Source organism: Ammodytes marinus (genome assembly GCF_949987685.1).
Source record: "Ammodytes marinus genome assembly, chromosome: 14".
NCBI lineage: Eukaryota > Metazoa > Chordata > Actinopteri > Uranoscopiformes > Ammodytidae > Ammodytes > Ammodytes marinus.
This window is the reverse complement of record NC_137218.1, coordinates 20,544,166-20,557,846: the sequence shown is the minus strand read 5'-3', so window position 1 is coordinate 20,557,846 and position 13,681 is coordinate 20,544,166. Positions and strand designations below refer to the sequence as shown.

Here is a 13,681-nt window from a genome sequence, read left to right as displayed (position 1 = left end):
ACTCAAAAAATAGAAAGGGAATACAAAAGGGTAAAATGCATCAACAATTCTACCTTGGATGATCAATCAAAGCATATTGAAATTATAATCTGTAAAAGCAGAGTAGCATCTAATCAAACTTAAAACATCACGTTTGTTCCAACTATAACCATGAAGTTCCAGCACTCCAATGAGAGGGAGTCATGGGTAGACATATGAAATATTCCGTTTCTTCCCTTTCCATACAGGCATGCTTTGAATCCTATATAGGGCATCAGCCAGTGCTATTCAGCTCTGCTCTGCTCCTCTGCTTGCTTTTTGATGGTTATTTGGCAAAACCTGAGCAAAAGATCAGTAACATCCAAACGTTGCTCTGTTGAACAAAACTTGGCCGTGAGCTATTAGTACACTCTGGGGATCTTTTGTCCCACTTTAGCCTTCAGTTTGTTTTTTGATAGAGTTTTATTTTTTTGCATGTGCTTTCACCACACTCTGTTTGACAAACACTTCTTATCTTATAAATTAAAATAACAATACATAGGGTTGACGGATGTCTCTGAAGAGCGCAGAATTCCTGTAAATGGATCGCCTCCAAGAACAGGCTGAAAACATAGTTTGTCTTGACCATAGTTTTAACGATTTTTTTAATTTTTTTGTATAGAGAAGCCTGGAGACACAGAAAGTCATTCAGTTATCTTTGGACCGTCTGACAGCTCCCCTAGCACAGATGTTGAGGATATAGCTTCAGGCAGTGATGCAATAGGTGTTATGCACAGTGTTGGCCACCCTGTCAATATGTGTACCTTCAGGCGGATAGACAGGGGATTAGAATTGTCTGCAGATATTGAGCAGACAGTGGGCATCATGTGCAATACAGCGTTTAAGCTTTAAATCCAACGGTTATAGTCTCCAGAAGTGCTAAGGGGACAGAAGAATTGGTGTTGTGTAAGCACACACAAACACACACACACACACACACACACACACACACACACACACACACACACACACACACACACATACACACACACACACACCAAGTTTGTAGTGCATGTGAATATAATGGAAGAACGGAACTACACAGCCTTGCCCGAAGAGCCCAATTACACAGTTCCATCTAATATAGATGTGTATATACTGCTCTTCAAACAGTGTGGTCACTTTGTGCTGCATAATGTGGTTATGGTTGATAAAAAAAAATCTGTTTAGTCTGGCGGATATTTACTGCTGAGATATTTTGCAGCACTCAGGGGACCACTTTTGCCTCAAACTGCTTCTATTCTTTGGACATTGTTACAAAAAGAATTGAATTTATGTGTTGGGCATCCTTTTTCTAGTGAAAGCCCTCGTGGAATGAATGACAGTAAAGCACTAAGAGACATAGGGCCTATTAAATCAATCAGTCATTTTTTAATTACTACTTGGAAGAAAACCATTCACACAGCACATTATGAGCCCGACTTTAAGTATTTAAATGATGATGGAATAACAATGAATGGAATTTTCTAGAAACATTAAAACAGTGAAGAAATAAATGTATTTCATTTTCTTAATCATTAGTGATAAAATGAATTTGCACAACAAAATAAAAGTTGTTAATATGTAGTGGAAAGTTGGAGAGATTTGGCTGACCTTAACCTTTAACCTCAGCGTAAGTGTATCATTAAGTGTATAATTAATATTTATGTAATACAGTGAATGTAGAACAACACTTATATTTATTGTAAAATAAGAATATAAAGCAAGAATACTCTCTGGGTACTCCACCCTCTTGTCTAGGTAAATGCAATGAGACTAAATAATGACAGGCTGCAGGTAATATTAACACAATCAGCCTCACACAAGTCAGACAGCAAACGTGATTTTTCTTCTCAAAATATAACAACATGAAAACATTATTAGCATATTTATGAACAGTATATTGGTATCTGTATTGACACCAGCCTGCTGGGAAGCCACTCAGACATGAGAAATGTCAGAATAATACATTTTCAAAAGAAATGAAGACAGTGTGATTACAGAGCTTGATTGTATATTTTAAAACAGTAACATCACTATGAATTGCAAAGGTTGTTATGTTTCATATTGTGAGGCTCAGGAAAGCCTAACCTAGCTATTAATAGTATCAACACTTATCTTTGTAATAATATACATAACAACCAGACTTTACATTCAGTATACAGTAACCTAAATAAAAAGCAAAACTATCGTATTGTAAATATTCATTACTGCTGAGATGAGAAAGTGAACCATTTACTATATTTTTTTAAATGTATTTTCTGTTTTAGATCTTAATACTGCATGTAACATTTCATGAAACGTCCCCAACATGTGGCGGACAACCTTTTCAGTACGATTTTGTGTTACATTGCCTTGAGAAGGCTCATTTGTGACTCGTGATGACATATGGCTAATTGCAACATTGGAAGTGTTGTGCTTAATATGCACCCCTACCTGAGAGCGCGGGTTCCACACTGCGGCTTTAGCTAGCCTGAGGCTACACTAAAGGCCACTGGTCTCCCGGCCGGCGGTCTCCTGGCCTTTAGCTCCCTCGGTGACCAATTTATTTTCATCTTGTTCTCTCCAGTCGTACTTCCCTTTATTTTTATGCTGCCACTTCACATTGTGCGTGAGGCAAGTGAAAGAGATACAGAAGAATGCACCACAATGAGGTAATGTATTTATATGTGACTACTATGCAAGATTAATAATGGCAATATGACCATGGTGAAGCAAAGTAAACTTTGATTTAGTACCATTCGGGAAACACAGGCGGTTCCGTTCTGCCTGCTGTAAATCATATTGTCTAAGTTCCTGGGAGATCAGACCCGTGCAAAGGCATTAATAATAACTAAATACAATTAGTGTTGTTTTCGCTGATGGTCTCGTTTGATGCTACAGGTCTTAGATGATCATCAGAGGAAAAAATGAGACTGTTTCATGAATATTTAAGAGTTCCTCGTAGGAGGTTCAAAGGCTTTCTAATCTTTATTGTGCTTTGTTGAACCTGAAAGGCTGTTTTCACATTCATCTTCTGAAAGGACTTTATCTATTCTCAACATACAGTTTAGGAATGCACATAGAAACTTGATTTGCTGATATTACAACTTTGGAGCTAGTAATGGTCCAATAAGCAATTTACACAAATGAGATAATGGAAATGTGAAGCCTTCGGTGCACATGAACTGTCTATTGACAATAAAATAATAAAAATGTACTTAACAAACTTTTTAGTGGAGTAGCTGACATCTTTGGTCTAGTTGTTAAATCTAAAGTATTTGGATATTCATAATATTTTGTTTCTTGTAAGGACTTAACTGAACCAGTTTGTGTACAAAACATACCAGACATACATTGTTAATCAAAGCAGATTATTATGCATGGGTGCAAACTAGCATTATGCAAATCCTAAAATTATTTTGATACGCTTCTTTCATTGTGTGGCATCATATGGTAGTGTGTTTGAAGTAACTTTTTATTTTTTCATTTTAATCACTATATTATCACAGCCCCTGTAGCTCTAATTTTGCTACAAAATCACACTTCACAATCTTTATTACTCTTCCAGCACGTGTGTGAATTGCCCCTTCTCTCTTCACACCAGATTAGGGCCACGACATCATCCTCTTTGCCTTGAGTGAAGCTTTTGACAATTTAGCATCCCCTTCTAATCTGCCGCAGTAAGCCGTCTCCCCCACCCATTGGCATCATAGGATGCACCTTCTCCCAGTTTTGCAGTAAACTTTTATAGTGACAGACAGTGATATATCTCCATAAACAAATATGAATTCATCACTGCTGGATCGAGCTTCCACCTCACCACCAGATTCATTATCTCTGAGACCCCTTAATTCCTCGGCAACTGCCTGCTTGTAAAGCCCATATCCACAAAATCAATCTGTATAATTTGGGGAGTTAGTTGCATTAAAGTAAGCATCTGAAAAGAGTTAGGCATATATCAATCGAAATTAAATATATATTGTCTACGTTTGATCAACTTTACAGAAATCCGGTTTAGATTAGGCGGCCTCTGGTTTTTATGACACAATACGTATTTTGAACCAATCACAGTAGTTATCTGCCTGAACATTCTATTGAAAACAATGACTGTTGCCATGGAGACATTTTGATATGGCCACGGCCACACTGTCCTGTCAAACAGCCTCTAGAAAGTAAAAAAGCATTTTTTTTTAAACTAAGTTTTATAATATTTATGAACATTTACTGGATTCACAACTAGAATTTTGCAAAAGCTTATTGAGATCCCCAACTTTGATATCATGTAGGCCTATTGATTTGTACTATTTTAGGCCGGGCTTCTGGAGGCTGTAAGAGAAAGTAATCCTCCTCAAACACAACTGCGATAAATTTAAAAACGGAAAAAGTGCACTCATTACTCCTGCCCCCTTCCACTCGCATTGTGTCACCTCAATGCCGGTGTCACCTCCTCCCCCATAGTCCTCAACCTTGGCACCTTCCCTGCCTCCCAGGATGTGAGCAGCACAGGAAAACATTGCCTCTGAGGGCTGAGAAATGCTTCTTATCACTGAGAACCACCTGTGTATCCCCTGCTGTGAAGCTTATCAATGCCTTCATCACCGCCACCACACTCCTTCTCCTGCAACAGTGCCTCCTGCACATCCTTAATAAACCCTGTTATGTTCAAAGCCCCAATGCCTGAACGACTACACGTACCAGTTCAGGAGTTCAAAGCGAGCCAGTTCTCCAAATAACCTCCAGTGACTTCCACGAAAAATGTTCAACAATAAATATTCTGGATTGTGTTAAGATTCAACATTTGGCGTGCGGTAATGGGTGGAAATTGAACGCCTTAGTTGACATATGGTGCGGCGTGGTGGCAGCTCAGAGGGAGACATTTTCCCTCGCAGTCAACCACTCAGGCAGAAGGCTGTCTTCATAGATCTGTCCCCCTTACAAAGAGCTGTTCAGGGTTGACAGCCATCACTTTCACTTTTTTTTTCTTTTTCGTCTGCCTCTCCAGCAATTCCGCCACATTTGCCCTAGCTGTCATGGCTAGGCTCTTTCTCAACAGATTGCAGAGAATCTGCTGGATAAACACATCAAAATTGAAAATGAAACTTGCCAGCACACACACACACACACACACACACACACACACACACACACACACACACACACACACACACACACACACACACACACACACACACACACACAGTTAGAAACCAAAGCAAACACTTGTGAACAACCTACTGTCGTCCTTGAAAGCATTTCTGCTGTTTATAAGTAGTCTCTCAGACAAGAAAACAGCATAACTTGCACCATTGAATCTTACTCAGAACTCTATTTGGTTATTTGAATAATTCATGTATAGGCTGATTGTTCGAATGGTTCAGTAAACATAATGTACAAAACCATAAGATATTAAATAGTCAAGTTTATATTTTTCCACTGTTGTGGACATTTCTTTCCATGGTTAAAATCCACCCACCTTGTAGTCACGGCAGACACATCACTCAAGTTTGATGGGATTAATTGGACAAAAAAGGCAGATCACACTGTATGTAGCTGCTGACAGCTGTACTACTGTAAAAGGAGGTCAGTCCTCTTTTACACAAGCTGGGGTAGGCCTACACTTACACACACACACACACACACACACACACACACACACACACACACACACACACACCCATACAAGCTGTTCTCACAGGTTTTACTGACAGCAGCCTTTGATAGTCTCACCTACAGTAGATGGGCAAACATCGCAAATGGAGCATGTTGAAGAATGAAAGGTGCAAAAATGCAAATGTCTCCGGCCTCTGCATGTAATTTCCCTCTCTGCCCCATTCCATCTCTGTCTCTCCGACCTGTCTAATAAAATGCCAAAAATTATCTAAAAAAAATAAATCAAATAAAGAATGCAAATGTTTTCAATGTGGGATTAATAAAGGATTACCATATCTCATCTGTATCTGTTCACATTTAGTCAATCAACCTTCTGTCACAAAACGAGGTAAGAGACATAAAGCAGTTGATAGACTGATGAATACGAAACTTTAGGAACAAGTTACATACTTCTGTGTGAAGCGACTTGAGTGATGTGGGTTGCTGTGAATCAGTGAGTCTTCAGGAGGGTTTATAAAGTAAAATAAACTCTGATGTTGGTGACTGTCGGTTTAGAATTGCAGAGTGGCCCTCCTCATTGTTTTTTGCTGCATTCTCTTCCACACCAACTTTGTCAGGTTCTGTTGCTCCTAGACATATTGGTATAAGGACTTAACTGGCACATCATTGAGAAGTATGATTCCACTTCATTAAAGGCTGAAAAGGCGTTTCAGCACTATACTGTATGTTCTGAAAGCCAGATTTTAAATGGGTTGGAAAGCAGCAGAAAATAAAGAGTTTAATAGTGTCTAGATTGGTATTAGGGTTTAATCACTGTAAAAGCTTTTCATTATTATCATAATGTCTGTCTCTACTGATCCGTTAAGGTCAGCTTACTTCGTGGACTGTATTACGTGATCATTTATTTTTAAATTTAACGTAGATTATTTTGGGCCACTTAAAGGCAGGGTAATGAGCTGCAAAGATTACCACGTTGATGTGACGATCTTGTAGCAAACAGGTTTCTGTGTACAGATTAAAGCTATAGTGCGAAACCTCTGTCGCCCCCATGAGGAATTATGAGGAATTACAACAACACTGTCGACATCTATATGAGTTTGTCTATCGCGCATGGAGTGTCAGGGGGTTGACAACAGTTTGTAAACGCTGCCATATACTGAGTTTAGTGGAGCTGGAGGCTTAATCAGCTTTGTGTGACTAACATTCATGTATATGAAAAAGTTACGCACTATAGCTTTAATCAGCAATGTTATCATTCATTAAAAGTTGTGTCTGCATTCACTCTCCCTCTGCCTAAATGTATTTATCCACCAAGGAAATATCTGTACATTTAGCTAAACACTAACTTTGATTTTCGGCAGTCTGCTTGGCAGGGGGCATACATTACTAACGAGGGTTTTATAGCTTTTAGAAACCATCAGCGGGAACCACACTGAGGTAGAACAATCAGAAATCAAGGATCACAAAGGTCACAGTACCTCATCAGCCGTGTGCATGTGTGTGTGTGTGGTGATGTTGGACAGCTCTGGCAAAAACCTGCATGTAATTTTATGAATTTGCATTTATGGTTTTTCATACTGTGTGTGTGAACGTCCAATCAAGTAATTTAGTTTATTAGTTTACTTATAATGGGCCCAAAGTTAAGTTACAAAGCAAAGATAGGTGTTCAAGAGCGAATTCGGAGGATTTGAAGATTATAGCCCAAGTTTTAGTATTGAGAGACACTCTCTTATACAAAACTGAAAATCAAGCAGTTTAAAAAATAAATAAAAATCCTATCACTTAACTCTGTTCTTATGTTAGTAAGCTTACATAAAAGCATTGATAAAGAAAATATTAGTGTTGTTTAGCAACAGCAAGAGTAATTTGACTGCACAAGATCATAGAGCACGAGAGGCAAGTTTTTTTGCTCTCTGTAACTGGACTTCTCAAAAAAAAAACTTAAAATATTCAGCTTTTTAACAATATTTTAACATGGAAGCGGATAGGAGCGGCCTTTAAATCCTCTAAAACTTCCCCTCCTTTGGAATGTATCTCCCCTGGCATACTTTAAGCTACAGACTCCATTCAACAAGTTACAAGACATTGGGCTATTACTGAATGACTTTTCTTCTTTAAATCTTTTTTACATTTTGAATAGTGACAATTTAGGTTTTGTGCTCTTTTCAGCGTCTTTTGGACTTTATAATGGGTGTGTATTGCGCTCCTACCGCACTCTAGCTCTGCTGTCGTTCAGCTTCTTCAACATATTTTCACTAAATCCTTTTATCTTCTTCTACACCTTTAACTTTTCACAAACAATGTATTTGTCAAACATAGACACATCCATCACATTACAGCTCATATGCCTACCTAATCTGTCAGACTCACATCAGTTGAACATTTGCCTCAAAGCACAGAGTAAACGCCTCGGCTCTCCCATTGACTCTTGACTATTTTAACCTCTTTCAGACTTCGTCAAAAACACCTATTTGATATTTTGAAACCGTGTCATATTTAGCTCTATCCACCTGACTACTATATGTTCACCTTCAGCAAAGCCCTGTGGTGCTCAAAGTTCAACATATTTTTAACAATGTGACATACAGAATTGAAGCCTCGATGTTTTGTTTGATGAGTTGTTCTGCAGTTCTAATATAATGACATATATTTATACTACTTCAGCTATCCAGTTTAGCGTCAGCTTTTTCAGCCTCCAGCATTCACGCGCATTTTCCTCCTGAAATGCTTTTTCTAGTTTTCCTATGCTGCTTGGTCCACCTCACCTCAAAACAACGTAAATGGTCTGGTTTGCCTATGGGAACGAACTGAAGGACATTCAGCAAAAACATGGTTGGAAATGGTAAAACAAAAATATCTCTGAAGATGTTTTAATTATTAATAATGCTGCAACACATTTCAAGCTTTTCCAATGAAATCTACAAAAATCCTAAGAATGGCTGGCATTGATTCTGCACATTACATTTGATTTGCTTTGCTGTCAGACATATAAAAGTTCATGGTCTGACTCACTGAGGCTTATGTAAAGGTGCTCCAAGGAACTTTAAGGTTTTGTTAATTCTTGAAAAGTCCCTCGTAGCACCTTTTAAAAAAAGAACCTCTAACTTGATACCAAAGATTGAAGGTTTTCCATTACTCATTCTTTGTCCAGTATACTTTCACATGTTACACAACAAATCCATTTCATAGTTGTTCTTGTATCATACACTGAGTGAACTGAATTATTAAATGAGTGGTTCAGGAGAAAAAGAAAAAAATACATTCATGACATGATTTCCGTGCACCTCTCTAAGCCTTGCTGCATGTGACGTCCGTGCGTTCAAAAATAGTCAATAGTCCTTGAATATTTTTTTTTTAAGAAATCCATTTCTTATAAATGGGTTCCATGATATGTGCGTCATATTTGGTCGAGAGCAGAGGGAAGGACAAGGAAACATTGAACTAATCACATATTTTTTTCTTTGTAGCGTCCGTTTTGTTAGGTATGTGTGTAGATGATAGGCAACACAGTACTGCGTTAAAAGAATGAGTTTCAAAATGATTTCTTATTGTTGCTTAAGAAACAGCAAGATTTATTCAAACAGAGGAGTTAAAGTGACAATTATTTTTCATAATATAACTTGCAGAATGGGGCTGGAGAATATGAGCAAAATCTAGAGCCACAATGTACAATTAAGTTCATAACTATACATAAACAATAGATATATTTTCTCAACACCTGATAATATTCACTTCCTTGTACTGGCCTCTTAATATTTCTTGTTGTAGATTTTATAAGTATATATGTGATTCAGACAATTGTATTAATTGTAAAATGAGTGAATTTAGGTTTATAATAATAATAATTTAAGCATATTGTCCAGCCCTACTGCAGATGTTATGGACAGGGTCAAGGGAGCACAGGACTAACTGAAATGGTGTAGAAAAACCATAAATGGAACCAGTCCATGACCAATTTTTTGTTGACCATCCCAAAGCAGTCAAGATGTTCGGTACAAAAAACACCCACAGGCGAATCTGCATGCAATTCTCTCAGTACACACACAACAGATAGTTTAAATCGGAATGAAAGCAGCTCAAATGTACGCAACTGAATGCACAATCACAATCAACAATCCTTTTTCCTCGTGATTAACGACACTCCAAAGGCAGATTTTCCTCCAGACTGAAATGTTCATACAATAATGACATAGAATTTTTAAAAATAAAATCAAGTGATTGTGCTTTTATAACCAAAGTAGAACAAAAATAATACAAAGACAAAGAGATGTACATCACTTATAAAACATTAACACTGATATATAAAAATTGAATTTTGAAGCACTTCTGTGGCAGTAAACAATTTCAAAGAATGTACAAGATGGCTGGCAATGGCTGAATAATAGTTTACAGTCAAAGAAGAAGACAACTGTCAAAAGGCAAGGATCATGTATGGACCGCATCAAGCAGTCGCAATGGAGAAATGTTCGCGTAGACACTCAAGACCGCCATCAAAATGTTCATTCATCTAACTTTACCCAGCAACCGGTGGCTCGGGCACTTCGAAGACGGTCGCCCCCCCCCCCCCAAAAAAAAGCAAACAAAAAAACAGTGCGTCAGGTTGAAGTCCACAGACTTAAAGATGAGGGCACTTTTCTTTTTTCTTTTTTTTTCAAACACCTAGTGAGAAACTTGAAGTAGAAAAAACAACAGCATGTGTTGTGGAGTCTTTTTTCCATAATCCTAAAAGGTCATAGTCCTTCGTCTGAAGCAACTGTGGGAAATTTCCTTTTGTGCTCGGCATTGCTCCTTAGCTTTTCAGAAACTGTGAAAAGAAAACAAGTCTCATGATTTGTTCCATGTACTTGAATTGTCACTTAAAAAAAGGTGGAGTCCGCAATTCTGGAGACAATCTGTGAATGTCTCCTCACGATCCGCTAGCTGTATGAGCGCTGAAAAAAAAATCCAGTGTTCATCAACAGCCTAGGCTCTGTAAATGGGCATGTTGCCATCTAAGGTGGGCCCCCTTTGTTAAACATGTCCTTTATTCACATAACAGTTTAAAGAGCCTAGGCTGATTAGTAAACCTAGAGTGTTTTTCCACGCACACACAGTACTGACATATAGTGAATCATGAGGAGATATTCCCTGAATTTGACAACAAACATTCTCCAGAATCGCTGACTCCACCTTTTAACTAGTGTCACGGAGAATAAAAGACATGATATACAACAGAGGTTTGTGTATCTGATTGGTGGTTTACCTCTTCTACCTGTCCTCTCTGTTTGGTCCTGGAGTCTCCACATGACATAAAGCTGGACGGATTGCTTTCATCGGGCTCCCTCTGAGGTTGACCTGACGGGAACGAGGGACGACTGTACAAAAAGATGTCCCCAAATTCTGAAGGAGAGACGAGCGAGAAAGTTTTTATTTTTTTTTTAAATGTGGCTGCTCACTCTATCCCTTATTTAAAAAGTGTTGCATCAATAATACCTGAGTGCTGTCGGCTTTTGCTGCCTCCTTTTCCTCCCGGTGGAGTCTTGTGCTTTTCCTTTTCCTCTCTGGGCTCATGTGTGGCCTCTCTGACCCGGTGTGTCCCGGTGCTGCCCCGTCTGCCCCGCGTGTCCCCGGAGCCCATCCGAGGCAGCGTGGCCCCCCTCACTTTATATTCACCGTGGGACATTTGACTGGAGAAGTGTAGAGGCATGCAAGAGTCTGCGGGGAAAAAAAAGCCAGAGAGTTATTTTTCATTTGGCTATAAGAAAAAGTAAACTTCTTATCTGATTCTTGGTTGAAGTCTTTTTTTACCATCGTAGACATCTTTGGGTTGGTAGCCCTGGTGACCGGACTGGTTCTGTTTATGCCTCCTGGGCCGTTTATGTGTTATGGCAGGACTCATGTTGCTGTCTGTGGACATGGGGCTGCTGGGCCGCTGGTGCCGCCGGCCTGAAATTGAAATCACCCAGATTGAGCATAGATATCAATGGTTTAGATCAGATTAAATGTAACGTAAATAAAAGGTAACCTTGAATTTGTTCAGATGTGAAATACTGATCAGACAAAAGAGGACCTGCTGGTGGTGCTAGAAGAAAGGTCAAAAGCCAAAGTCATTTGGATTAATCCTCCAAAGACCAATTGCTGTCAGATATTTTTAAATATATACCCCATGTTGGTGTTAGAGTAAAAAGTCAAGGGCTCACTAAATGCAGTACTGTTGGCTTCATCTATTCTGGGAATCTGGGGACATTGGAATTGTGTCTGTAAGAATCCAATATAATGTAGTAATTGTCTGGATATATTTCAGTGATGTCATGTACTAAATGACAGCCTTCTCACCTGACTCCTCTGGGTATCTGCACATTCTGAGACCGACCATATCCCTAGAAGAAGAGGCCGCCGCCTGGTTGAAATCCCCGTCGGTGAAGAAGGACCCTTCCGAGGTGCTGACCACACTGGACCTGCCTGATGAGATGTTGTCTTCGGATGCCGAGCCCCAGCTGTTAACCATGGAGCCTGTGACAGACCTGTCCAGATCCCCCGTGCTCGAGGCAGGGGTCTGCTCCAGCCCTGGGAAGAGCAGCTTGTGGGGAGAGGGCTGGTGCTGCTGCAGCTGCTGCTGCTGCGTGGGCTTGTGCCGTGGGTCATGGTGTTGGCTGTAGTGACTTTCAGCCGGTTCTGCGTCTGTTTCCTCTTCTTCCTCTGCCTCCTCTTCCTCCTCCTCATCTTCTCCTTGTCCATCCGTGTCCAGGCAGAGCGGTATGGAGCTGTAGGTGTGTGTTGGCGAAAGAGGGCCGGTGTGGCTGTGTGTGTGTGAGATGGAAAGTGCATTAAAAGTTACCTTTTATGTAAAATGCACTTTTTATTGCTTTTTTCAAAATTAATATGGGTCCCTCATCCACCTCTGCCTTACTCAAAACCTGTGCCCAAAAACCATGTTCAGATTTTTACCCCATATGATGTCACAAGGGGAGAAGCCACACCCCCCATTATCATCCCAACTAAGCACCACCTCCACCTGTGAACAGCACACACCCCCAGATACCCCTGAATCTACAGTTTCTAGTAGAAATCCAAATTACAACTTTGAACCTGAAAATGAGCATAATAGGGGATCTTTAAGGATTTCTGTGCAGTCTTGACACAATTTGTAGCGTCAGTGCAAAATGATCGATTGCGGTGTCAGCAAGGTTAAATCTGCTTACCTGAGGTGCTCGGCTCCATCGTGCAGGCCATTGCTCAGGTCTCCCTGGGGTGACGTGATTGGTGGGTGACTATAGGACACTTCAGGAGCGGCAGATGAGGCCGCCCCTCTGATTGGTGGAGTAGGGCAGCCTTCTATTCTTTGCTCTGCATCAAACCTGATTGGATAAGGACAACTGACATGAGGTAATGGCTAAAGGAATGAGGGGCGCTGGCGGTCTTGACACATTAGTCACAGCCCATTAGAAATCAATGCAAATCCCCCCTGCCCTCATTTAAATCGCAACAAATTTCCTTCTTAAGAAAACATACAGAGCTGAACAATAAGCTGTTTTTTTTAATTGCTGAAACACTGCACACGTCTTGAATGCCAACTGTTTCTGATCCGTTCATCGTGCATTTCATTAAGTCATTTCAATTATGTGAAACCTGCAATCATAGTACACTGGCTGCCTGACAATGACAAACATCTAAAGTATAATTAGTTTGCTGGAAAGTGTCGGCTGTGACAAAAAACACCATGTTTTGGCAGAAGGTTTGCAGGTGTTCACAGCATACCTCCAATTATATTATTATTATCATTATTGTCTGAGGGGCTGGCAGTACTGTAATCTGAAAAGCTCAACTTTTTTCTGGTACAGATGTGCTGGGTGTTTGTGACCATCTGGTGTTGACTGGAAGACACGCGCAAAGAACAATCATAGTATGTGAGTGTAAGTGAATATGCTCAAGTGATTTTCTCTTATACAAATTGCCTTTAGAGGTTAATATGGATTCCATACTTTCCAAACAACTCAACAATGGTGTATTTCGTACAGTCAGAGCTAGGCAATGCTACGTGAGAAAGAATATGACTTCAAAACCCTTTTTGAGACACCCTGAAGATAAAAAAAAATCATTGTTGAGTTTGATG

The 13,681-nt window shown here is 39.7% G+C and overlaps 2 protein-coding genes across 2 annotated transcripts in view; one reads left to right on the top strand and one right to left on the bottom strand.

Annotated features, from left to right (window-relative positions):
• Positions 1 to 4,660, top strand: part of LOC307261038 (roundabout homolog 2-like) — a gene marked incomplete at its 3' end in the record, with an annotated part of 92,473 nt that extends 87,813 nt beyond the window's left edge. The window contains exons 28-29 of the mRNA XM_080041475.1: positions 4,438 to 4,472; positions 4,559 to 4,660. Of these exons, the coding sequence (XP_079897601.1) occupies positions 4,438 to 4,472; positions 4,559 to 4,660 (137 nt within the window). The remainder of the gene's footprint in view (positions 1 to 4,437; positions 4,473 to 4,558) is intronic.
• A 4,564-nt stretch (positions 4,661 to 9,224) lies between these two features.
• The window catches only part of LOC307261219 (roundabout homolog 1-like), an 84,534-nt gene continuing 80,077 nt past the window's right edge, over positions 9,225 to 13,681 (bottom strand). Inside the window, exons 24-29 of the mRNA XM_080041707.1 lie at positions 12,771 to 12,926; positions 11,905 to 12,368; positions 11,377 to 11,514; positions 11,062 to 11,283; positions 10,832 to 10,968; positions 9,225 to 10,393 (exon numbers count right to left, since the gene is read on the bottom strand). Coding sequence (XP_079897833.1) covers positions 10,379 to 10,393; positions 10,832 to 10,968; positions 11,062 to 11,283; positions 11,377 to 11,514; positions 11,905 to 12,368; positions 12,771 to 12,926 — 1,132 coding nt within the window. The 3' untranslated portion in view covers positions 9,225 to 10,378. The remainder of the gene's footprint in view (positions 10,394 to 10,831; positions 10,969 to 11,061; positions 11,284 to 11,376; positions 11,515 to 11,904; positions 12,369 to 12,770; positions 12,927 to 13,681) is intronic.